This window comes from Podarcis filfolensis (genome assembly GCF_964270895.1).
Source record: "Podarcis filfolensis genome assembly, chromosome: 5".
In the NCBI taxonomy this organism is placed as follows: domain Eukaryota; kingdom Metazoa; phylum Chordata; class Lepidosauria; order Squamata; family Lacertidae; genus Podarcis; species Podarcis filfolensis.
The window spans coordinates 94,089,299-94,115,808 of record NC_139608.1 but is presented as its reverse complement, the minus strand read 5'-3'; the positions used below and the strand labels follow the sequence as shown (position 1 = coordinate 94,115,808).

Genomic DNA, 26,510 nt, shown 5'->3' with positions numbered 1-26,510 from the left:
GCCCAAGTGATTTCAACTTTGGTCTCTCTGGCCCGACACTCAAACGCAGCCTTTCTCAACCTTGAGGGCCCCAGATGTTTGCTGGGCCGCAACTCCCATCCTCCCTCACCAGCAGGACCAATGGTCAGAGAGGGATGAGGTCCTAAGCTGCTGGAGGTCATGGGCCCCTTTATATGTCCAGCTGTCCTTTGTCAACAACAAATTGTCACTGTTTTATGTGTTGAATGTATGATGTATGGTATTTATGGACCTACATGCCATGCAACTAGTCCATGCAGAATGTAGGCACCCTATACAGTCATCCCTCGGGTTACAGACACTTCAGGTTGCGTTTTTTTCAGGTTACAGACCTCCGAAACCTGGAAGTACCGGAACGGGTTACTTCCGGGTTTCGGCAGTCGTGCATGCGCAGAAGCGCCGAGTCGCAACCCACGCATGCGCAGCCGCGTAGCTGCAGGTTGCGAACGTGCATCCTGCATGGATCACGTTCACAACCCGAGTATCCACTGTATATAGAAATGAGCAAACCAGAGATATTTTAGGGAGCAGGCTACCAGGCTCCTTACTCACACATTACTCACACCATAGGTGCCTACACAACACAAAACACTGTTGCTGTATGTAGGTTTTATTTCATTTGTTTTTTTATCTTCTATTTTGGAAATGTACATCCAGGGGGTTTTTTACCTTTAGTTTTTTGGGGGCCCCCAAGAGAGTGGCGCCCTGTATAGCTATAGGTAAATCCGGCACAGACTCTGGAGCCTCGGGGTCCCCCGCCGCTTCCTCCTGCCGCGCAGGTGCCCTTGATGAGCTTGCCTGGCGTCGGCGCGCGCGGCGGTTTACAAAGCTCCCTGCGCTGCAGCGGCGGCGGCCGCGCCCGAGGCAGAAGATGGAAGTGCGCGCCAAGCTGGAGGCAGCGGCGGCCGCTCCGCCGCCCCAGGACGCGGGTAAAGTGGGGGCCATGGAAGCCGGGGTGGGCAGGGGCAGCAGCAGCCCTCCGGGACCTTCTCCCGCCGCCCTTTCGGCGTCCCTGGGGAGGAGAGGGCTCGCCGGCGCGCTAGAAGCTCCCGCGCACTTGGCTCTTATTTGCCATCTTTAATTGCCAATAGAAGAAAGTAATGGCCCAATTATGCCCGCGTTAATATTAGCCCCGAGGGGAGCGCACCTGTCCCCGCCCGTTGCTGCGTTTGGGGACCCCCTCTGCACAAAGGGGGACCCGCTCCAAGTCCTTCTTAGACACGCTCTAGTTAAGGACGTGGTAAATCACTTCTCTCCCACCCCATGGCAGCCCTCCAGAAAGCCCAATTCTGGAGCAAGCTCTCCTTTGCGCGTTGTAACCTCGAACTCCGGCGTCTTGGAAGGACGTTCGTTTTCTCGTCCCAAGGAGCTGGTCCCTAGCTCTGCAAAGGAGCGAAACAAACAATTTCCTCCATAGGTAGCTCCGGCAGGGCGGTTCATTCACTGGGTGCCACGGAATTTTGTTTCTATCGCTGGTTTCTGTATTAAAACTTTCATGGGAGTAAATCTCACTGAACGCAGTGGATCTTGATTCTGAGTAAACCTACACGGAAACTGGCTTGCACAGCTTTGGAAATTACTGTAAGGAAAAGTCTGGCACCTTGCTGGGTGGGGGTTTCATGGTAAGGGGCAGAAGCCCCACAGGGCGGTATCCCATTCAGTTTTACCTGGAGTAGACCTATTGAAATCAATGGGCCTCACTTGGTTATTAATTTCAGTGTGTCTCCTCTGAGTAAGACTTGGGTGAATGCAACCTATAGTTTTATTTTGCTAGGTCTTAGGCACAGCACAAAAGCTATGTTTATGGATCTAAGGCTTGTGGGATCAGGAAAAATAAGGGGTGGGGTGGTTCTAATTCATGTTCTTTTGGTACCTGGCCTGGAAATGAAAGAAAAGAATGATGCTCTGCCTGTTCAGTGTTCCCCACTTCTCTTACATTGGTTGGCTGGTGGCGCACCTTTAAAAGAGAGGAAAAAAGAGCATCCGTGCTCAACAGGCAGCACTTACCTTATTTTTTATTTTCTGTTTCACGTGTGAAAACATCAGAATGACTTGAAACCACCTCAGTCCTGTTAAGTAGGGTGAGAATAAAGGCCAAACTCGATGTCAGGGCCAGCCATCCACATCTCTTCCACACCACTTCCTTCACACAGCAGGGACTTGGAAGGCTGTTTGCATGAAAAGGAGTGCAAGGGAAGAGAAACAAATCTTGACCTGCACTTTGTTCATTTCCCGTATCACAACTGGGTTGGGAGAAGGCTGCTCAAAGCAGTAAAAGGAAAAGTGAGGGAGGGGTGGTTTTCACTCCCCCCCCACCCCTGTTTACTCTTTTTCATCTAGGCAGTAGATTCTAGGACCCCTTTCCTGTTTTATATTGTGAACAGAAAGATGTGCATGTACATGGCTGCCTATCAAGCCTAGTTTGGCCCCAATTCCAGACTGATGCTCATGGTGACACTGAATCCTTAACATGTTTTGCATGTGGCATGTGGACCTGTGATGAATTGGCCTTATGTATGTACCACCAATTCACAGGAACGAAGCTTTTATCCACTGTCATGGTCCTCGCACGTGGTGGTGCCAGCGCATGCGTCCTGTGCATGAGTCCAACACAAGAGGCAGTTTAAAGTGTCAACTGCACCCTCATGGATGGACTGAGTTGTGGCGTCACAAAGTTCAGGGATAGGTCTTCCCTTTCCCCCATGTTAAGAAGTATAGCATTAGCTTAATCGGTCCCCAAAATGGCCTGAAAATACACAATGTGGGTTTCGGATAAGCAGATTTGGCCTTGAATGCTACCTGGGAATCAGATGTAAGCCCTTGGGAAATAGAGGCTCATATGCTGTCAATGTAATCTAAGGTACAGTGCGCTATAAAATACTCTCTCCCTACTTTTATGAGCTCTTCAAGAGGAAAAACTGGGTGTATGCAGGGTGTATTAAATGACTTGCCTTGCAAGTTCAAACCAAAGGTCAGTGTTCTGTTTCCAGCTGTGGTAACCCAGATACAAGCAGTACATGAAAATGATGGCCATCATTTGTTTGACCCAAGTATCTGGTGCTTGGAGGCATACATTGAGGTTCCATTTAGTTATTGTGATGGATAGCCGTTGACAGAGCATTCCTCCGTGGACTTGTCTTGTGGTTGGTTGGTTGGTTTTAAGCCATCTAGGTTTAATAGATTTCTAAGACAGTCATTATGAGGTTGTGGCAGTTATTAAGAGGTCATTAAGAGGTTGTGAAAAAGGTGACCATTTGCAAAATTAAAGCAGAAAGGAAACAAACCTCAACACTGATAAAGGTGGAAGAGGAGTGGGGCAGGGGCTGAACAGGAAGGTGTCCCATGACATGTCTTTTCATGAAGGTTGTACATCTTTTGTAAAGAAGCTGCTTTTTCAGTACTAAACACTTAAGAAATAAGGACAGAGGTCTCCACAGGTCATAATAATAGATGGAGAATGTGTAAGCTACTTGTGATGTATATTAGAACAAATTACACAAAACCAGGACATGGCTTTTTATGTCACGGGAAGCTGTTTTGACTTTTGCACATTGGAAATGCATTAGTTCATATTTTCCCCTGGGAAGCTGTTCATTCCCAAGTGAAACAGCCATTTCTGCTCCCATTCAGCCTGCATTATTTTTACCCTTCACTTTATGTCTTGCATTGCTGTCTTTCCACAGTTAAAACTTTGACTGTAAACTTCTTGAGCAGGGACATGTCTTACTTTTGTATCTCGCTTTCTTGAATAACCATTTCAGTTCATTTGCTTTGCAGTGTGCATGGAGGAGTTTGCGAGTCAAGAGGGGAAGGGACTTAGAGAGCCGCTGTTATGCACAGACGAAAATGGGAACCTTGAGAGTGAGGTTGGACCCAGAAGTAGTGTGGTGTCCGTTCTCCACACCGTCATTATGGAAGAAAAGACGGGGCAGATCCTGGCGAAAGAAAGGGAGAATGATGTTGCAAAGCAAGAGCAGGCAGGGGACTGTTACATAGGACAAGGCGCAGGGTCCTTGGCTCCACAGTCGTCAGCTTTGGATAGTCACCAGCTTAATTTTGTCACTATATACAGGCACCTGCCAAACTATGCCAGCAATATAAACCCTGATCCCCCTATTCCAGAAGCTGAAATGAACCAAGAATTCATTAATCAGCCAAAGCCACAAATCCCAGCAGAAGTACCCTGCCTTAAAGTTTCGGAAAAGGGGAATGTGAAAAGAAGAAGTGATGCAGTTTTCACTGCTGGTTCTCTGAAAGCATCTTCAGCTGCTTTGGAGCAACAGAGTCAGGGTGTGAGTGAAAACCTAAGTCTGGGCAATGCTATGCGCAGATCGGCCAGATGCGCTGCAGCTAGCTGTGTTGGTCAGCAGTCCTCCAGAGCCTCTTCATTCCAGACAGCCAAGGGCAAGCAGGAGGGAGCCAATGAGAAGAAAGAACCACCAAAAGCTCCAGTGGAGCCTGCTCCACCTGCCCAGAAGAAGACACGCACGTTCTACAGTGCTGGTAAGCAATAAAGAGCTGATTCGTCCGTCTTCATGCCCTTGTCCCTTCTCAGCCCTCAGTGCTACAGTGTTCTTAGAGTTAACTGCTGCTGGATCCTGTTACAGTTACTTACTCGCACACTTTGCTGGGGAGCAGGGAAGTATTATGAGTTGGTAACGGTTGTCTCCTAAACCACCAGCACCCATTTGAAGTCCCTCAAGGCTCCCACATTGCCAACAGCAGCAGCTTCTTTTTTTTACTGGGTCATTACCCAACCAAAAAGTGAATTGTACCAAGTGTTTATTATAGGTCGACTACAGGCAGAGTAAGCAATGCTTCGCCCTGCTCAGTACAGCACGATGGCTAGTATGTTCAGTTTGCACCTTCCCCAGTTTCTGCCTTTACTGAGGTTGGTGGAGGAGAGTTTCCAAGCCACTTTTATACCTTTCTCTCGTAAACATTCTCGTGGCCCCCATGACCAGACACCAGAGCTGCTTGGACAGGTCGCTGAGCTTGAAGCCCAGCTAACAGCTGCCCAGGACTAAACAATAGATAAGAAATTGGCTCCCTGGCCAGCTGGTGCCCTGTCATAAGATGCAGCACTTCCCCCTACTGTCAGCCACACAAGCTCGGGGGGCAGTGGGGAGGTGGCTCGCCGCCTTTGCGCTGCTCCCCAACCTGGTCTTTGGGGCTAGCGGTGGGGGAAAGCAGTGCTTCCCCCTGCCAGCCCCAAAGAGCAGGTCAAAAGGAACCTGAAGCCTCCGGAGCCTAGAGGGAACTCCCGCCGCACTCCAGAGGCTTCGGGTTGCCTTCACTGGAGCCTCCAGAGCGAGAGGAGTCAGTGCTCACTGACCCCTCTCACTCTCTAGGCTTCCAAGGTAGCCGCCTGAAGCCTCCAGAGTACAGCAGGAACTCCTGCTGCGCTCCGGAGGCTTTGGGTGAATGCACCTTGAACGCACCTTGTTTTAGAGGGGGAGAACGAGAAAATTTTTTTTTCCTGTTCTCCCCCTCCTATGGTCCGGTGCGTCCTATAGAGCGAAAAATACGCTAAGTGTTACAACATCTCTTAACTCCTTGCAGTGCCGTTCTGCAATTCCATTACAGCTCCTCCTTCAGATTTCTTAATTCCAGAACATTCCTTCCTTTCAGGTAGCTGAGAGCCCATCAGTTTGGAACTGAAACTGGGCCACTCAAAAATCAGTTAGAGATCTCTACATACCTGCTTGGTATACAGAAATATAGTAGTTGATGAGTTAAAAGAAAATTCATTTAAAAAACCCAGACATGAAAGCTTCCAGAACCTTTGAAATGTTGAGGGAACAACGATAAGAAAATTGTAGATAAATTTAATTGCCTAAATAGGTTGGTATGCTTGCGGGGTGGCACGCTTCTGCCCATTCATAGCTATACAGTCGTACCTCAAGTTACATACACTTCAGGTTACATACGCTTCAGGTTACAGACTCAGCTAACCCAGAAATATTACCTCGGGTTAAGAACTTTGCTTCAGGATGAGAACAGAAATCGTGCTGCAGCGGCACGGCAGCAGTGGGAGGCCCCATTAGCTAAAGTGGTGCTTCAGGTTAAGAACAGTTTCAGGTTAAGAACGGACCTCCGAAACAAATTAAGTACTTAACCTGAGGTACCACTGTACTAAAATTTCTCTGCTGTGTTTCCTGTGGGCAGCTCTCACAAGTGCCCGCAGGGTGGGGGCAAAAAGATCTAAAGGAACTGCAAGTCAAGCAGGCTATGTAGATCTTATAATGACGGCTGGATCCAACTATGGTTTATTCAGAGTAGACTCCTTGAAATTAACAAATCTAAATTAGCAATTGTTATTAATTGTAATGGGCTTACTCTGAGTATGACCAGCATTGAATGTAGCCCGTTATCTGTGGTTGACATCCAGGGGATGTTGAAGTGAAATGTGCACTGGGTATGAGATTTTAAAAACTCTTCTTCTTCATTTAATGATACCCTCCTTCCCAGAACAGCTAGAGGAGCTGGAGAGAACGTTCCATGAGGACCATTATCCGGACAGCGAGAAGCGCCGCGAAATTGCTGCTGCTATCAGCGTGACCCCACAGCGTGTTATGGCGAGTCTTCCCTGCTGAACAACAAACATGGGGGGGGGGAGCGGTTGATAGTAAAAATAGCCCACTAGGAAAGGATTATTCTGCTGTTGGCAATTGCATTTACAATTCCTCCCTCCACCCCTGTTGGCCAGGGGTCAGCAACTCTGGTCCACCGTCCCTCAGACCATGTAGTGGGCCGAACTATATTTTGGGGGAAAAATGAATGATTTCCTATGCCCCACAAATAACCCAGAGATACGTTATTAAATAAAAGCACACATTCTACTCATGCAAAAGCACCAGGCAGGCTCCACAAACAACCCAGAGATGCATTTTAAATAAAAGGACACATTCTACTCATGTAAACACATGCTGATTCCCGGACCGTCCCAGACCGGATTGAGAAGGCGATTGGGCCGGATTCGGCCCCCGGGCCTTAGTTTGCCTACCCCTGCTGTTGGCCTTTCTGTAGCAGGGGGTGAATAGCAGCTGGATCACAACTGTGTTTTATTCAGCTTGGGCCAACATCCAAATTGCAATTGATGCTCCATCACATATACCGCCACCCCCCTGCCGTATCTTTGGCGGCAGCTTTTTATAAAATGCCAAAGCCAGCTGCAGTCTAGGGTGGACCAGCAGCAGTGGAGGAAAGGACTGAGCAACCTCTGGCAATTCCCCACTCAATTTGCCCTTCTCCAGCTGCTTCTTACCAGGAGAGTGGGGCATGTAGGTTGAGGAAGGAGAGATAATAATAATAATAATAATAATAATAATAATAATAATAATAATAATTATTATTATTATTATTTATTATTTGTACCCTGCCCATCTGGCTGGGTTTCCCCAGCCACACTGGGCGGCTTCCACAAAGAACCTCAGTGTCCGGGCTGAACGATGCGGGTGGAGACGCTCCTTCAGGTGTACTGGGCCGAGGCCGTTTAGGGCTTTAAAGGTCAACACCAACACTTTGAAAAGCGTCAAGCAGCTCTTGTTCAAGATTGCAACTTCAGTCCTTGCTTGGCTTTTAAAATGGTATGGTTGGCGGATATTTTTGCGGTGCCTTTTGATTTCTCTGTGTTGTGAAAGGGGTTTCCGTGATCTGGTGAAGAGCATTAACTTGCCACAAGACCTCTCATTTTATGGTGAATTTGGTGTTCATATGGTTTACAAAGAAGTTGGAAATGTGGAGTTTGTTTTGTTTCACTGAGGATTCCTCTCCCCTTTCTTAGATCTGGTTCCAGAATCGCAGAGCCAAGTGGAGGAAAACAGAAAAATTGACGGTGAAAAGCAGCAAGAAATGTTCAGTCGCAACATTGGCTTTGTCAATAGGCCGTCAACAAAATTCTCAAGGGTGAGAAGCCTCCACAACTCAGGTTGAAGATGGATGGTAGTTTTTTAAAGAGAACAGAAAGTGATACAAATGGCAGCATAGCTGCTCTGTTTCCTTACATCCCAAAATCTTCTTATGTCACGTGGGTTTTCCAAGGTTTAGGAACTACAGAAACTTGCAGAGCCTGTTTCTTTGGGAGCAAAATTGACATGAGTGACATCACACTATGATCTAGGAGGAATCTCTCAGATCACTTTTAGCAGTTTGGCAAAAACACGTGCCAGTCTCCAGCATGAAGCTTATATGAATGACAGGCGTTTGTTTTCTCTCACAGCCTTTTTCTTAATTTCATATTTTCTGTTAATGGTGCTGGAATACAAAGTGTCTGTAGCCAGAAGTCTACATTCTAGGTACACAAATACAGTTCAGTTTCTAAAGAGTATTTGGGTTTTTTTAATTGCAAATATGTTTTAAAATACAGGTTTTTGTGAGTTACAGAAGATATAACTAAAAGGTATAGGTGTTTAAACAACAGACAAAATGTGTGATGAGAGGAAGTTAATAAAAATGCTTTTCCCCATCAGTTCCTTTCCAAATTTATGATGCACCCCCTTCGAAATAGAACTGCCTTATGCGTTATGCTAAGTGATTTTTAAAATAAGCTTTCTTAAAGTAACTCTTATGGAATACAACAAATCCTTGCTTTTATACTGCCTACCCCCTCCTAAATTTATTGCCCCCAACTCCTGCCAGTATTATAGGGGTGTAGCTTTGGATTCCTGTACAGCTTTTTATCAATTCCCATGTTTCCTGTTTCCTGTGTCCTTCTCCTTATTGCCTCTCATCCCCCTTCCCCAATGTCTCCCAATAATAATAATAATAATAATAATAATAATAATAATAATAATAATAATTCTATTATTTCAACCCACCCATCTGGCTGGGTTTCCCCAGCCACTCTGGGCAGTTTTCAACAGAACATTAAAAGCAGAATAAATCTTCAAATTAAAAGCTTCCCTAAACAGGGCTGCCTTCAGATGTCTTCTAAAAGTTGGATAGTTGTTTATTTCTTTGACATCTGATGGGAGGGCATTCCACAGGGCGGGCGCCACTACCGAGAAGGCCCTCTGCCTGGTTCCAAACATCCTCTCAGCAGAGCAGCCCTGAAAGATGATAAATTTTGCCTCGACAGCTGTGATATTTGGGTTTGAATTGGAGGGGGGCATTTGACAGATCAGCCAACCAATCTAAAGAGAGAAAATGAATATTCTTGTTCTGTAATGGAGCTGCAAAGGCACTATCTTAGTAAAGAAGGCGACAGCATCTCTTTTCCTCAGAAGACAAGAAAACGGAAAGTGAAGCAGCATCGAGGGGAAGGTTTGCATTTTGCCTTCTGCCCATTCCTCCAGTGTGGCGCAGTGGTTAAGAGCAGTGGACTTGTAATCCGGTGAACCGGGTTCGATTCCCCGCTCCTCCACATGCAGCTGCTGGGTGACCTTGGGCTAGTCACACTTCTCTGAAGTCTCTCAGCCTCACTCACAGAGTGTTTCTTGTGGGGGAGGAAGGAAAAGGAGAATGTTAGCTGCCTTGAGACTCCTTCGGGTAGTGATAAAGCGGGATATCAAATCCAAACTCTTCTTCTTCTTCCTCCTGATCATGCTGTTAAACTTTGCTTTCAGTATAACTCTGCTGCCTGCACCCCCCGTATCTGACATGGTGCACGATCAGCCTGCTACACTCATGATGGATGCCGCACCTGATGCCAACTATTCTAACATGCTCAGTGGATCGGCCGTGCCACTGGCCGCCTCCTCAGGTGAGATCTGTTCAGCTTGTGGCACTGGTGACTTGGGTAGGGTTGGCCCTTGCCTCACTTCCTGTTTCCCTACTTTACTTCGTCTCTCAGTGGAAGGTCTATTTCTCACACGGTTCAGCCTTTATCTTCATGGGATAAACACAAGATCACATTATAAGGTGCGCACACAAAACAACTTTGGCATATTTGAAAAAGGCCGTAAGACAGTTTGTAAACGGAGGATTCTTCACATCTTTCGTTCCTTGGAATACAGCAGAGAAAGACTGATGTTGGAGCACACCAGGGCAACTACCTATGACTCTGTTTCCCCCCATCTACTTTTCACAATTGTACAGTGGTACCTCGGGTTGCATACGCTTCAGGTTACATACGCTTCAGGTTACAGACTCCCCTAACCCAGAAATAGTGCTTCAGGTTAAGAACTTTGCTTTAGGATGGGAGCAGAAATCGGGCTCCGGTGGCGCGGCAGCAGCAGGAGGCCCCATTAGCTAAAGTGGTGCTTCAGGTTAAGAACAGTTTCAGGTTAAGTACAGACCTCCGGAACGAATTAAGTACTTAACCTGAAGTACCACTGTAATGCTTTTAGAAAGGAAATATCTAGTCTTCATGTTTGACCTGTTATGCAACTCTGCTCACTGGAAAGAAAGCATGGCTTTCATTTAATATAGGGAAACCTGCGACTCTTCTTGAGTTGTTGGACTTTGTTTCCCAACAGGTCCTGTGGTTGGGTGGGTTAAACCCCCCCCCCCCCAGGTTAAAACCTCCCGTGGTTCCTTGCTTGTGGCATATTCCACTGTGCCTCCCTGAGACAAAGACTGATTCCAGAATGCTTCCCTTGATTTTTCAAATCTTGCAGCCAGGACTGTAAAATTTGCTTTCGCTGTGTAAGAGCAAACAAAAATACTTTTCGGTTTCAGCTGGATCCAATCTGATTCCAATTCCACAATCAGACAGTGGGCAAAAAACTTAGAATGTAAAGGCTGCTTGAGAGAGGCGGCGAAAACCCTTGTTGACTCTGAGATGAAAGTTAACCAGCTGCATCTACAAAGCAACTCAATGAGATTTTCTTCCCTGGTGAGGGAAAAAATGAGTTACTGGCTTTTTTTCATATTCCTTTGGAGATAGCTCAGTAGATAATCTCAGGGTTGTGAGTTCGAACCCCACACTGGACAAAAGATTCCTGCATTGCAGGGGGTTGGACTAGATGACCCACACAGTCCCTTCCTACTCAATTGTTCCTGGGTAGTCAAATGCCAGGTAGCTGCTCCCTCCAGAGTCCTAAAGGAAAGAGGCTTTCACTGCCCCCCTTCATGTAAAGCATTTTTAGGGGGAACTTAACTGAGGCTCAGGGACGCGGGTGGCACTGTGGGTTAAACCACAGAGCCTAGGGCTTGCCGATCAGAAGGTCAGCAGTTCGAATCCCCGCAACGGGGTGAGCTCCCGTTGCTCGGTCCCGGCTCCTGCCAACCCAGCAGTTCGAAAGCATGAAGTGCAAGTAGATAAATAGGTACTGCTCCAGCGGGAAGGTAAACGGCATTTCTGTGCGCTGCTCTGGTTCGCTAGAAGTGGCTTAGTCAATGCTGGCCACATGACCTGGAAGCTGTATGCCGGCTCCCTCGGCCAGTAAAGCAAGATGAACGCCACAACCCCAGAGTCAGCCACGACTGGACCTAATGGTCAGGGGTCCCTTTACCTTTTTACCTGAGGCTCATGCCTGGCAAGAGTGAAGAGTCCTTGGAGCAAACTGAAAGTGTGAGTGAAAGTGCTCTCCTCTTCATCCTCTCAGCCGAGGATCAGCAGCTGGAGTGGGAGATGCTGACTGAGAAACAGGAGCCGGCCAACTAGCAGCACTTCAGGAGGCAAATTGGCTGGGGGTTTCCAAGTGCCTTGAGGACAGCGTTGAAAGGGATGTTCAGAGAGGGGTGGGAAGAGATAGAGCCAAAGCAAAAAACCTCTGAGGGTATGTGGGACTTGGAAGCACTGGCTGTCTTTACCTGTCCAGGTGAGAGCTGTGAGGGCAACCTGCCACACGGGAGAAAGTGTGGCTTCTGTTCAGTATAAAGGTAAAGGGACCCCTGACCATTAGGTCCAGTCATGACCGACTCTGGGGTTGCGGCGCTCATCTCGCTTTATTGGCCGAGGGATCCGGCGTACAGCTTCCGGGTCATGTGGCCAGCATGACTAAGCCGCTTCTGGCGAACCAGAGCAGCGCATGGAAACGCCGTTTACCTTCCCGCTGGAGCAGTACCTATTTATCTACTTGCACTTCATGCTTTCGAACTGCTGGGTTGGCAGGAGCTGGGACCGAGCAACGGGAGCTCACCCTGTTGCAGGGATTCGAACCACCAACCTTCTGATCAGCAAGTCCTAGGCTCTGTGGTTTATCCCACAGCGCCACCCGCGTCTCTCTGTTCAGTATAGTGCTAGCTAATAGTGTGCTTCCGTAGAATGTCCTTTGGCGCAGTGACATCACCCCCCTTGCAGTTTTGTGTACGGCCAGCAGCTTCTCTGTATTGTTTGATAAATTTTCCCTACGGGTTGTTTTCTTTTCTCTTAGTCCCTAGGCTAGCCACGTTTCAGGCTGGTGAACTGCATTGGGCTCGATAGATCACAAGTTGTGTAAATCTGACCCAGAGAACGGAAAACTTAGCAGCTCCTTCCTTCAAACTGGTCCCTGCCAATTCCCAGTTCAGCAGCTGGGGCAGAGAGAAGCTCCTCTGCTCCTTGTCTTTGGGTAGCAAGCAGGGCTGGGAGGAAACGCCTTTTGCGAAGCAAGTCTCAGAACTCTCAGTTGTTGTGTCAGTAACAACCAGAAGATGGTGATCTTACACAGGCTTTGAAGGATGAGGCTTTCCTAGTGATCTGGGAAAAACAAGTGTTGGACAGGTAGCAACCTTTCCAAGTCATGTATTCTTGGATGGTGCTGATTATTTGGAACTGTTCCAAATAATTTTGAGAAAGCAACAGGTTTTGTTTCCTGGTAGTTGATTTACATCAGGGAAGGGGGAATGCTACTCTGGACTTCCTAGAGAGTTTTTGACCACAGTATTCTTCTGGATCTGTTGCGTAGGTTGGGCTTACAAGACAGATTTTCAGTGACTCCATTAGCTGGATGAGTATCTTCAGAAGGTACTGCTGTGGGACGCTGTTCCCACCCCAGGGCCATTGGCTTAAGGCAGGGTAGGCAACCTAAGGCCCAAGGGCCAGATGTGGCCCAATCACCTTCTTAATCCAGCCCACAGATGATCTGGGAATCAGCATGTTTTTACATGAGTAGAATGTGTCATTTTATTTAAAATGCATCTCTGGGTTATTTGTGAATGAGCTGAGGTTAAATTCAGAGAAGTTGTAGGTTGGGAGATTGTTTGCTCCATAAAGTGGCTTACAGTTTATCTTAGTTTGGATTGCTTCAAATATTTAAATATTTGCTATCTTACTCTTGAGCCAAAAAAAGGCTTCAAGTGTTGCCATACAGATTATTTCAGAAAAGAAAGAAAGACTTCGAATATGAAAAGACATGACATGGGAGGAAAATAGATTGGGAGGGTAGAGGAGATAAGCACATGCATGCGCTTAAGTTCCTACTTAGATAAATATGGAATGCAGAATAGGAAAGAACAGCTCCCTAGAGAGAGTTCACCAGAGTAGTGATTGGGAAACACTGCTCCAAACTAGCATGGTGATTGAGGCTGAGCATCACCTGTGGTGTGCAGAAAATAATAATAATAATAATAATAATAATAATAATAATAATAATAATAATAATAATACCATGCCCATTTAGCTGGGTTTCCCCACCCACTCTGGGTGGCTCCCAGCAGAATATTAAAAGCACAATAAAACATTAAACATTAAAAACTTGCCTATACAGGGCTGCCTTCAGATGTCTTCTAAAAGTCAGTTGTTTATTTCCTTGACATCTGATGGGAGGGCGTTCCACAGGGCGGGCACCACCACAGAGAAGGCCCTCCGCCTGGTTCCCTGTAACCTCACTTCTCGCAGTGAGGGAACCACCAGAAGGCCCTTGGAGATGGACCTCAGTGATGGGGGTGGAGACGCTCTTTCAGGTATACTGGGCCGAGGCCGTTTAGGGATTTAAAAGTCAGCACCAACACTTTGAATTGTGCTTGGAAACGTACTGGGAGCCAATGTAGGTCTTTCAAGACCAGTGTTATGTGGTCTCTGTGGCTGCTCCTAGTCACCAGTCTAGCTGACGCGTTCTGGATTAGTTGTAGTTTCCGGGTCACCTTCAAAGGTAGCCCCACGTAGAGCACATTGCAGTAGTCCAAACAGGAGATAACCAGAGCATGCACCACTCTGGCGAGACAGTAGGGTAGGGTCTCATCCTGCGTACCATATGGAGCTGGTAAACAGCCGCTCCGGACACAGAATTGACCTGCACCTCCATGGACAGCTGTGAGTCCAAAATGACTCCCAGGCTGCGCACCTGGTCCTTCAGGGGCACAGTTACCCCATTCAGGACCAAGCAGGGTGTTACTTCAAGGCCAGGGAAAAGTCAATCAGCCAACAAAGTGAAAACAGCCCTACCCGAACGCACACATAAAATGAGCTTCAGGCCAAACACGCCACTGCTCTGCCTCAAAAATAAAGGGATGGGGAGCAAAAACTGGCCTCTGTGGCCCAGGTCACACTACTGCCTTTGCGCAAGGTAGCCATCTAGCCAAGAGAACGGGAGGCACCCATGCACAGAGCTGACCCCCCCCCCATATTCTTGGTATCAGTAGCAGCAGCCTCAACCAGTTGTAAGGCTGCCTCTCTCCATCTCCAGCAAAGCTCTTTATGTACCGTATTTTCCACTCCATAAGGAACACCTAGTTTTAGAGGAGGAGAACAAGGGGGAAAAAATTCTCTCCCTCTCTGCGCAGTGCCTCTCCTGCAAAGCGGGAGGAGAAATGGAAGGGGCTCTGTTTCTCCTTCCGCTTTGCTGAAGGGGCGCTGAGCAGCTCTCCCTCTCTGTGCAGTGCCTCTCCAGCGAAGCGAAGTCAGAACAGCAAGAGGGATCACTGCGCACCGATCCCTCTTGCTCTCCTGGCTTCAGGGATAGCTGCGCAGCCTGCTTTCTCTCCATAAGACGCACACACATTTCCTCTTATTTTTTAGGAGGGAAAAAGTGTGTCTTATAGAGCGAAAAATACAGTACCTAGATTCATCCCAGGGAACGCTTGCCTCTTGATCTGGGTCAAGAAATTTCTTTTGAGATATTCATGTCATTGGGGACTGTCCCAGCAATAATGATATTTGGTTTAGTGCAAATACTGTGTATTTATTGGAAGCTGTTGAGACAGCTTTCTGTTTCGGGGTGAAATACAAATGTTAATGAATGGATGTGTTTGGAAGTGTATGGGAAAAAACACCTGGTCACAGGGACCTTTAGTCATATTTCAATTAAGTATTTCAGACTTGGATTTACTGTCTGAGCTGCATTTGGGGGCGGGGAAATGATCATCCCTGCCCTTGGTACATATAACCAGCAAGTGCCAAATCTTTTTGAAAACCCAAAACTCTATTGTTCACACATCACACACATGTGGAAAAGATACAGTGGGATAATTTCTGGTTTGTTGGTTTCAGTGTGGCAACCACAGCAAGGTTTTTCTTAGTTTATTATCTGGGTAGCGGTGCACTGATGAACAAAACGATCAATTGCATAGTTAATCTAGAACCTTCTAAATGTGTTGTTAGATTATCAAATACTGTCTAGCCTAGGTTTTGAGCGGTGGGACTCTTTTTATACATGTCGTCATCCTAAAAATATGGTGTCTTGGAATTGCAATATGGACAAAATATTACGTTGTATTCTGTGGGTTTGAACAACATTGTCACCTTCCACTGAATGACTCTCATGTTAATCAATTGTAAGGCTATTAAAGAGTCTCACAATAGAGGCTGAAATGGTTCCCAAAAGCTGAAATAGTAATTTTTGCTCAGTTTGAACTCTGTGATGAACACCAGTTTTGCAGGGGAATAAGGAAGGTTCAAACGGGGGACGGGGGGGGGAGTTTTAACAATTTTTGTAAAGCAGTTTCATGTGCTTGTGGAGTACTTTTGACCCCCTAATACCATTTGTAATGATATTAAGAAAAGTGAGTAGTTTGCCTATTATTGTAATAGTAAAAATATTGGCTCTTTCCCCTCTCTGCTGTTTTAAGAGAAAAGGCATCTGTCAGTATGATAGGAACTATTATAGGAGCTACCTTATTTTCTTAGCTTCAGTTTTCTCGTTCACCTTATTTTCTTAGCTTCAGTTTTCTCGTTCACTTCCATGGAGACAGTATTGACACCCAAACCAGTAAGAGCTGGTTGTTGTTTTTTTACGAGATTTAGGAGGGAGCCCTTGAAAAGCTATGCAGTGATTTACACCTCATCATTGTTGGGGAGCACCTGGACTGTGGTGTTGTAGACGGCTGACACAGAAGTTTTGTGTTTTTGTTGGTGCTGTCAGGATGGCACCTGTTGAAGGAAAGGTAACTGGATCCCCATAGGTGTCAACTGTGAATTTACTCCATGCCCCGTCTCTGTCAGGCTCATTGTTCCCCTTTCCTGTCGTGATGAAACTCGCACGCAGTATCGGGGAAACCTAGGACAGGTGAAGTGCCACTGACGTCAGACAGATGTAATTGCGGAACCACACAAGCAACACGAGAGGAATCTGGACTCTCCCACAATCCCGTTTGCTCTTCTGGAGAAGGGTGTGATGTGACTCATGTTCCCTTTGACTTGTTTTGACACGATCTCCTAGGCTGTGCATCAGCATATGCAATTAACAAACTGGAAAGGTGGTTCTTAAACTGAAGGCGAAACAAGCCAGGATGCTGGTTCTCAGTATGATGCCTGAGGGTCACATCACACATTATGCAGAGGCAAACGTAGATTTGTTGCTGAGGGTTCACACCACGGGGAGCTGAATTCAACAGTGGCTCCCAGATGATGTTGATGCAGGATACAAGTGTGTCATTCCTCCATGATAAAGGGAAAGGGACCCCTGACCATTAGGTCCAGTGGTGGCCGACTCTGGGGTTGCGGTGCTCATCTCGCTTTATTGGCCGAGGGAGCCGGCGTACAGCTTCCGGGGTATGTGGCCAGCATGACTAAGCCGCTTCTGGCGAACCAGAGCAGTGCACGGAAACGGCGTTTACCTTCCCGCCAGAGCGGTACCTATTTATCTACTTGCACTTTGACGTGCTTTTGAACTGCTAGGTTGGCAGGAGCAGGGACTGAGCAACAGGAGCTCACCCCGTCGCGGGGATTCGAACCGCCGAGCTCCTGATCAGCAAGTCCTAGGCTCTGTGGTTTAACCCAGAGTGCCACCCGCGTGCTTCCTGCATGATACACATGCTCAGAATGACCTGTTTGTCACATCCACACATTGAGGAGTAGGTTTTAAAGAGCTTACCTGGAAAATGTAATGTGAACTTGAGAACACCTGTCCTAGGAAGCAGGCAACTGCATTGCATCATACCTGCAAACCCCTTTTCCGGATTCCATCATCTTTTGACTCTCTTTCCTTGCACTCTTTCACCCCTGAATCTTCTGTCTGCTTTCCACTGGGGGCCCTCAGCCCTGCTGTCAACCTCTCTTATATAACGCGTTCTTCCTTTTTCCTTTGCAGTCGACTCTGCTGCTGGCAAAACAACCACATATGACTCCGTCCAGATGAAAGACATCTCCCAGGGCATGTTCAGTTCCTTCAAGAAAGAAATCTTTCCTGCCGTTCCCAGTCCTCCACCCATTCGTAGAGCCAGCCTCCCGTTCAGCATGGTGTTTAACCCAAACAATCACATTGTTCCACTGATGCTGGATACCCCCAGCAGTGAATATAGTCCATCTAGCCAGGAAAGTAGCAGCAGTGAGGTCTTTGCCTACAGCATCCAGAACCAAAGGTAGGAGAAGTGAGCCTGGTGGGAGCAAGGTGAAGGCACCTCGCCTCAGAGTTCATCTAGATTAATTTGCCACCCAAGATAAAAAGGCTAAGTTGTATTCCCATAGCTGTTGGCTTTCTTCCTGTCCCACAAAATTGATTGTCTTTACAGTGGAACCTCAGGTTACAGGTTCAGGTTACAGACTCCGCTAACCCAGAAATAGTACCTCGGGTTAAGAACTTTGCTTCAGGATGAGAACAGAAATCGGGCTCCGGCGGCACGGCTGCAGCAGGAGGCCCCATTAGCTAAAGTGGTGCTTCAGGTTAAGAACAGTTTCAGGTTAAGAACAGAGCTCCAGAACAAATCAAGTACTTAACCCGAGGTACCACTGTATTTGCATTCCAAATTTACCATCCGCTGTGAGTGCATCATCTATGAGCGGATGAACTTTGCAGGACTTTCTTACCCCCACCCACCAGGCATTTGAATTTGAATTTATTATTTTCATCACAGACCAGTTCCAGACCACATACAATATCAAGGAAGTCATAAAACACGATAGGGATACATTTGAATTTGCAATTAGGTATAACAGGGACAATAAAGATATAGCAACAGTTAAAAAATATATAAATTTAAACTTAGTCACTAACATATAACCTAAAATTATCATTTAAGGCCTTAATCATCATGATAGCACAGCTTATTCCCTGAGTTTTTTGGCAATCGCACAGAATTAGGCTACCCTTAAAGTGATCTCAGAATCCTTGTCCTCTACCAGGGATTTTAGACACTGAAGTTTGGATTCATTTGGAGATTTTTGCATAGCAGGGGTAATAAATACCTAGCGTATATCCCCGTAGAAACAGCAGTGTAACAAGGCACGAGAGACAGTTTCTACCTCCGTCAAGCCGCAGGGGCAGACTTGTTCCGCGTATGGTTTACCCTTGAATCTGCCCTGCAATAAGGCAGATGGCAGCACATTGAATCTAGCGAGGGTAAATGACTGTCGTTATTTAGGTATTTGTAATTTTGACAACTAATTTGCTGGAGTAAATCCTCTCCCATTATCTTTTATTGCTGGGCGTTTATTCATCTCGCTCACATGGCATTGCAGTTCCGCATCCCAAATTCATCAGCAGATTATTGCTCTAGCTTTCTCATAACCTACAGCTATCAGGACCTGTGAGGGAAACCCCACGCCTCTTAGCTTTTCATGCAGTGTAGCTTTCCATTTGGGTTGGTAGGAATCCAGTAGGGTTAAGTGTGCCAACCCAACAGGGCAAAAGATAAGTTTTAACCAATAATGGATCTTCAGAATGCATATCCAAGCTGTAACAGGGATTTGCCTGACCTCCAGGCGGACTGCTATGTTAGACACAGGAAGTGATCCCTACCAGACAGCGATAGAACTTAGTTTGGAATGGTTCTAAAGGAACAAGGTTTAAGAAGCTGCAGATCCACCAGGCATGCGCTGCGATCTTTGCATGTGTTTTGCAGTCAAGTGTGGCATGGTGTCTGTGTGCTATAGCATGCCTGTGAAGTTGGATGGGACCCCGAAGGTGCTCAAGTCAAACCTCTAAGTGGCCCCTTGTTTTATGGCAGGCAAAATTCAAACAAAGGCATGAATGCGAGTGTTCTCACTGGCTGTTTTTCAGCTTTGGAACTCCGATTCACTTGGGCTTTGCCATACAGTGGTACTTCGGTTTAAGATATGATACGATAATCTTTATTGTCATTGTCCCATCCAGAACAACGAAATTGAAAATATCTACATCAGACATTCAAAAATCAACAAGCCAGCTATCCCAGTCTGGTTAGCCCCCTAAAAACTCTGATACCCCATAATTAAATACAATATACTCCCATAGAGACTACCTTAAAAGGTAAAGGGACCCCTGACCATTAGGTCCAGTCGTGACCGACTCTGGGGTTGCGGCGCTCATCTCGCTTTATTGGCCGAGGGAGCTTCCGGGTCATGTGGCCAGCATGACTAAGCTGCTTCTGGCAAACCAGAGCAGCGCACGGAAACGCTGTTTACCGTCCCACTGGAGCGGTACCTATTTATCTACTTGAGTTTTGATGTGCTTTTGAACTGCTAGTTTGGCAGGAGCAGGGACCGAGCAATGGGAGCTCACCCCATCGCGGGGATTCGAACCGCCGACCTTCTGATCGGCAAACCCTAGGCTCTGTGGTATAACCCACAGCGCCACCCGCATCCCTTAGAGACTACCTTACACTGCGTTTAAAACCCAAATCACATTTGGATAGAAACTGTTTCTCAGGCGGCTAGTCCTAGTCTTTATAACCCTGTATCTTCTTCCAGAAGGCAGAAGCTGAAAGAGATCATTTCCGGGGTGCGCACTATCCTGCACTATCTCTGCAGCTTTCTTATGGCACCTGGAAGCGTAGATTTGATCCAAGGTGGGAAGAGTGCACCCAATTATTCTCTCCGCAGTCTTTACAACCCTGGACAGCATTGTTTTTTCCCTGACAGTGCCGCTCCCAAACCACACACACAGACCATACACTCTCAACAGTACAATGGTAAAATGCCACCAACAGGTCCTTTGAGAGATTATTTTTCCGGAGGATTCTCAGACAGCCCTGTTTACAAACAATTCGGTTTACGAAGTCCGCAAAACTGGAAGTAGTGTCCTGGTTTGTGAACTTTACCTCGGTCTAAGAACGGAATCCGAAGGTGGAAGGGCACCGGTAGCGGGAGGCCTCTTTAGGGAAAGTGTGCCTCAGTTTAAGAATGGTTTCAGTTTAAGAACAGACTTCCAGAACGGATTAAGTTCATAAGCCGAAGTACCACTGTATCTTGAACTTCATTTGGAGGCAATGTAAAATATTTGTATTGGGGCGTGTGAGGGGTTTCCCCCCCCCCCCAGAAACATTTCAAAAATGGATGCTTTGTGAGTATTTGCATTTTTGATACAGTCATACCTTTGAAGCTGGACAGAATCCGTTCCAGAAGTCCATTCGACTTCCAAAATGTTTGGAAACCAAGGTGGGGCTTCCAGTTGGTTGTAGGAAGCTCCTGCACCCAATCGGAAGCTGTGCCGGACTTTCGGCTTCCGAAGAACATTCGCAAACTGGAACACTCACTTCCGGGTTTGCGGCGTTCTGGAGCCAAAATGTGCGAGTGCCAAGGTGTTTGGCTTCCAAGGTGTGACTGTATATTAGAACATGTTGCTTCCCCGCCACAAACAAACCCCGGTTATTTGTCCTCATATCTTGTGGAGTGGGTTATAATTCTTAACAATGACTTGTGAACTGCTTCTTTCCTCCAGCGTCGACACTCCTGTGCATTGCAGTTACCCTGAACAGCTGGAACCTACTGCTAACCTAGAGACCCCATATTACCACCCAAATAGCCAGCCTGGGGTTTACCAGTTCAGCCAGTATCCTCAGCACCAGGTGTCCCAGTTGCACCATGGCCCAGTTCACCTTGCTGGCACTGCATTTTCCAGTGTCGGCCTCACGCCAGCTATGCCTGGTAAATCCACCACAGCTTTTCTCCCCATGCCTAGCAATGGGGGGCTTGTAACCTATGGAACAACGGAAGCTTCTCAGGGGTACCTGCAGAACCACGCAGGAGGACAGCTCCTAATACAGCCACCAGCCGGGAACTCGGGTGAGTACCTCAAATGGAATTCCGCCCAACGTGGTTGATTACTTGTTAAGGGAGAGATGCCATTGGAGGCGCTGTCAGCAGTTGACCGGAATGAACACTGTCAGAAGGTCCTAAGGCTCAGAAGGGGCCCTCGCCAGCACCAGGCATTCTGGGTGAGGTGGCTGCTCCACTGCCAACGTTTCCCACAGCAGTCACAAAAGGCTCTTTAAACGAGGAACTTTTTATTTTATTTTATTATTAGAAAATTTTATTTAAAAACAAACACATAGACACGAAACAAAATTCATATTACCCTACCACCCTAAATGACAGACATTAAAACATCCTTGTGACTTCCCTCCACCGTCCCTCACCCTCCTATATATTATAATATAATATTTCACATTGCAATCTTTATCTAAATTTATATTTCTTAACTCTTTTAACTTACTGTTTGTTTTATTTTATTTTATTTTAAACCAGCTTTACCATCATTAATCCAAACGTATCAACATCTTAGTTTTTGAGCCGTGCTTGGACATATAATCTTCAGACCATTTCCATTGTATTTTTATTTTCTGGTTTGATTGGTACCTTATTACTGCAGTTAATCCTGCCAATTCTATAAATTCAATTAGTTTATTTATCCAGTCATCCTTTGTGGATATATATTTTAAATGCGGAACTTTTTAAAAAGGGTCTTTCTGCAGCAAACTGCAGCAGCGGTGAAGGCCTTCTTCTAGCACACCCAAATTTTTATTCAAAGGATTAGCATGACTTAAACTGTTGCTCGTGGTAAAGGTAAAAGTAAAGGGACCCCTGACCATTAGGTCTGGTTGTGGCCGACTCTGGGGTTGCGACGCTCATCTTGCTTTACTGGCCGAGGGAGCCGACGTGCAGCTTCCGGGTCATGTGGCCAGCATGACTAAGCCGCTTCTGGCAAGCCAGAGCAGTGCATGGATACGCCGTTTACCTTCCCGCCGGAGCGGGACCTATTTATCTACTTGCACTTTGAGGTGCTTTTGAACTGCTAGGTTGGCAGGAGCAGGGACCGAGCAACAGGAGCTCACCCCGTCATGGGGATTCGAACCGCCAACCTTCTGATCGGCAAGTCCTAGGCTCTGTGGTTTAACCCACAGCGCCACCTGTGTCCCTGTTGCTCATGGTAAAATCGCTTAAAAATCCCACAGTGGCTGAAACAGCATAAAGGAATTCTTTCTTTTCTTCCCCCTCTGCCTTTCTCTTCTCCTTTTTTCGCTTCTGCCTTCACCCAGGCTATATCCCTGCATTTCAGACTGTGCCCTGGAATGAATTGTGTATGCAAGGAGTTCCATTTTCCAATCAACTTTGCTCACAAATGCAGTTTTCCAGCTCAGGAGGGGGATGTTATTCAGCTGAACAGGCACAGCACCTTCAGAACCAGAGTGGGCCTCCAAGTCCTTGTCTGCTGCAGCTGCCGAAAGCAGAAGGGCCAGGATATGCTGCTCTCTTGCTCCCTACTGAGCAAATGGCAGATCTCAATTCAAACCTGGATCACCAGTCACAGACGCAACACATGGCGCTACTTGAGGAGGACTCTGATATGGACAAAATCCCCAAAGAGGAAGACAATATTTCTGGTGAGTCCTAGTCATGTGGTCATTGTGAGGTAGCCTGGAATGAAGAATTAAAATGAATGCACCACACTAGGTGTGATGGTGTGAGAGCTGTGGTTGCATCTCCCAATGTTTGGTTGGTTTATTTAAAGAGCAAAATGGCAGTGGAGCCACTCAGAATTAGGCTGTAGTCGGAGAAGAGGAGGGTGGATAGGAAATGGTTTAGAACTTGTTTTTTTTAGTTGTTGGGAACAGAACTGAGGTGCACAGAGCACACCTCAAGGAGGTCTCGATGATGCTCACAACCTCTTCTTCACTGTTGTCCCAAGAGTGAAATAAAAACCCATCTTGTGGAAATGGGAGGTGAAGCAGCCAGTGAAAGGAAAACTAGAAGTTAGCAAGGTAAACTGCTGTTGGGACCAAAGGCCACCCGCTTTGGGCGACCCCATACCTCCCTCAAAGGATGGAGTGTTGACCCCCAGCAGGACCTTTCCTGGACCCTCAGGAGAGGACCTTCTGCTGCCTGTCACTCCTTTCCACCTTGCAAGCAAGGATCAGGGGCTTGCAGTCCCCCTTGATCCTCCCTCACATGAGCTTGTAAGGGCAGGTGAGTATGTTTTTAGCATTTTTCTTGGGTGCTGGGAAGAACCCAAGCTCTTTTTTGCAAGCTGTTTTTGAGGCAAAACATGAGGGTTCCTACTCATCCACAGTAGCAAAGTTGGTTTCTGGAAGCAAAGGAATCCCAGGTGGAAAGCTTTTGATTGGCAAGGAGGGCTATCCTTGTGCCCCACAAAGGAGAAGTTGAGGACTGGGAGTGGAAGACCAGGATCCTTATCCTCCTCCACAGTTCCACCAAGTGAAATCCCAAATTGTCACTCTGTGGACCATCCTATTTTAGATGCATAAGGATTCAAGGCATTTGTTCGTTTATGGCATCTAGTCCTCAATTTTCTTGGGCATCCAGGGTTGTGCTGCCCATATAGAAGGCCTTCTAGGAAGGAGCTGAAATGTTCTTGTTGGCTTGAGGCTCTGGGCAGAAAGTTTCACCTCCCGGTCAGCTAGATAGTCCTGTCCCTGCCATCCCTCTGAAATCCTTTAAGTGTGGTTCCTCAAATCCATGCTGATAGGGCATTCTTGCTTGGAGCTCCCACCACCTCTGATCCCCAAATGGGATTGTGGGTTATATGAAAAAAGTGTACTGGCGACAGCAGGCAGCCATGGTCAGCTGAGGAATACAGTCATACCTTGGGTTACAGATGCTTCAGGTTGCGTTTCTTCGGGTTACAGACCCGCTGAAACCCAGAAGTACCAGAACGGGCTACTTCTGGGTTTTGGCGGTCACGCATGCACAGAAGCGCTAGATCACGCTTTGCACATGCGCATAAGTGCCGAATCTCAACCTGCGCGTGCACAGACATGCTGCTGCGGGTTGCGAATGCTGCGGGTTGTGAACATGCATCCCACACGGATCACGATGCCTTATGAGGAATGGCTAAGGGAGCTGGGCATGTTTAGCCTGGAGAAGAGGAGGTTAAGGGGTGATATGATAGCCATGTTCAAATATATAAAAGGATGTCACATAGAGGAGGGAGAAAGGTTGTTTTCTGCTGCTCCAGAGAAGCGGACACGGAGCAATGGTTCCAAACTACAAGAAAGAAGATCCCACCTAAACATTAGGAAGAACTTCCTGACAGTAAGAGCTGTTCGACAGTGGAATTTGCTGCCAAGGAGTGTGGTGGAGTCTCCTTCTTTGGAGGTCTTTAAGCAGAGGCTTGACAACCATATGTCAGGAGTGCTCTGATGGTGTTTCCTGCTTGGCAGGGGGTTGGACTCGATGGCCCTTGTGGTCTCTTCCAACTCTATGATTCTATGATTCTATGATTCGACGTTCACAACCCAAGCATCCACTGTACTAATATTAGGGTCAGTGTTAATACCAAGGTAATACCCCAAGTTTAACTGAAAGTTCCCAAATGTAAATGTTGCCTTTTTTTGGATTTTCCTTTGTAGTATGGGTGAGGCCCAGCAACATTTTCTCTGCGGTTGGAGTTACAACTACACATAATGTCATTGCATAATTTAGGTTAAAGCTATGTGTTTCTTTAAAACATGATCAAATATAGCAAGGGATGGTGCTAAAGGGGAATGTTTAAAGGGCTACAAAAATGATGCTCCTAGTAGCTGTAAGAGAACCTTTTCTACTTTAACTACTTCCCTTCTTCTCATGGGGGAAAACAGTAGAGCTGAAGCTCTGAAATGAGCTGATAAGCAAATGCTTCCTTTGGCGGCCAGTTCCCAAACAACCATCTTCTCATTGCGGGTCACTCTATTGTATGCTGGTGACCCCACAAGGTTCCCATGACCTGAGATGAAATGAGTCACTGTTCCCCCTTCTGGAACTGCTGTTCTAGATACCCAATTCCTGCTCCGGATGACCCCCTTACCATTCTGGCCTGGTGGCAATAACGCGGGTGGAGGGCTCTAGACTCAAGAAAGCTAGTATATGCCCCAAGAGGACTCTGATATCTGGCAACATTTTGGAAATAAGAAACACAACTATCTGGTGGCTAGCAAAAGTGGTTTTTGCAAGGTATTTTTTTCTTTAACCTCTACCTCCTTTCCTAGACAATGACTTCACAAGATTATTCTGATCTTTATCTTTCCAGATTTCCCCGAAGACAGCAAAAACTGACTCAGAACTGACTCAGGCTTCCTCGTGGAAAACAAGGGGGTTGCGAGAGAAAAAAAAATATTCTGACTTTGTTGTTTTTAAACCTTCTCTTGGAGATAAACAGAAAAGAATGTACTTTGTGAAATTCACTAAAGACTAAAAAGAGGAAATAACAGGGTTGGCTTGATTGTTATTATTTAATTTATTATTGTTGCTCTTCTGAGGAAGGAAGCAGTGAAACATCTTTCAATAAAACAAATTCAGCCCTTTGTTTTGCATGGAAGATGACTTTTTGTTCTTGATACATCCAAATTTGTCTTAGTCCCTGATGAGTAGGATTCTTGCAGTTGTCAATCTGCTATAGGGAGCCCTGAGATTGGTGTGTTCATCTTCATTAGTTTTGCTACCAGGAATTTTGCCCCGCTAAGTCATTGGCACTCATGGCTTACTGCCCATTCTGGCAGCTCTGAGTCTTGCTCCTCCGCCCTATGTTCCAAACAGAGCACAAGGAAGGGGAAATTGACCTCCTTGCTTTCTTTTCTTCAACATTTTATTTTCATTGATATACAGCTAAAGATATACAAAAGTTTATACCCTAGACAAAGTATCTTTTGACAATATACCAGAAGAAAAGAAAAGAAAATCTAAACAGAAACAGGAGCAAAGGAAAGGGAGATGAAGAAGAAAAACAGAAGAAAGAAAAAGTAAAGGGAAAAACGAAGACTTCTGACTCTCTGTCAGCTAAATACAGTAACTTGTTCAAAGTATTCACTCAAATCGACACCCAACTATTCTGTTTTCTATAAGCCAATGTTTTTTCAATCTTTTTTTCAAATTCAAATTGCAAGTTCGTTTTCTTTTTCATGCAAAAAGTCCACGAGAAGTTTCCAGTCCTTAATAAATGTCAATATGTTTCAGGCAGCCCTCTAAGAAAATCCTGGGCTGCAGTACTTCATTGGTACTCTTTTGCTATCCTCTGCCAGCACCTTGCTCACTCCTGAAATCCTTAATCCAGCCTCCATGG

At 46.5% G+C, this 26,510-nt stretch overlaps 1 protein-coding gene across 1 annotated transcript; it reads left to right on the top strand.

Moving 5' to 3' along the window:
• Positions 1-889: 889 nt before the first annotated feature.
• On the top strand, positions 890-25,756 carry NOBOX (NOBOX oogenesis homeobox; the record flags this gene model as incomplete). Its single annotated transcript, XM_083615165.1, has 9 exons — positions 890-947; positions 3,796-4,521; positions 6,490-6,596; positions 7,805-7,926; positions 9,585-9,721; positions 17,352-17,622; positions 20,898-21,241; positions 22,495-22,839; positions 25,482-25,756. The coding sequence occupies 9 exons, from the start codon at positions 890-892 to the stop codon at positions 25,505-25,507; spliced, it is 2,136 nt and encodes a 711-aa protein (XP_083471291.1). The 3' UTR covers positions 25,508-25,756.
• Positions 25,757-26,510: the final 754 nt, after the last annotated feature.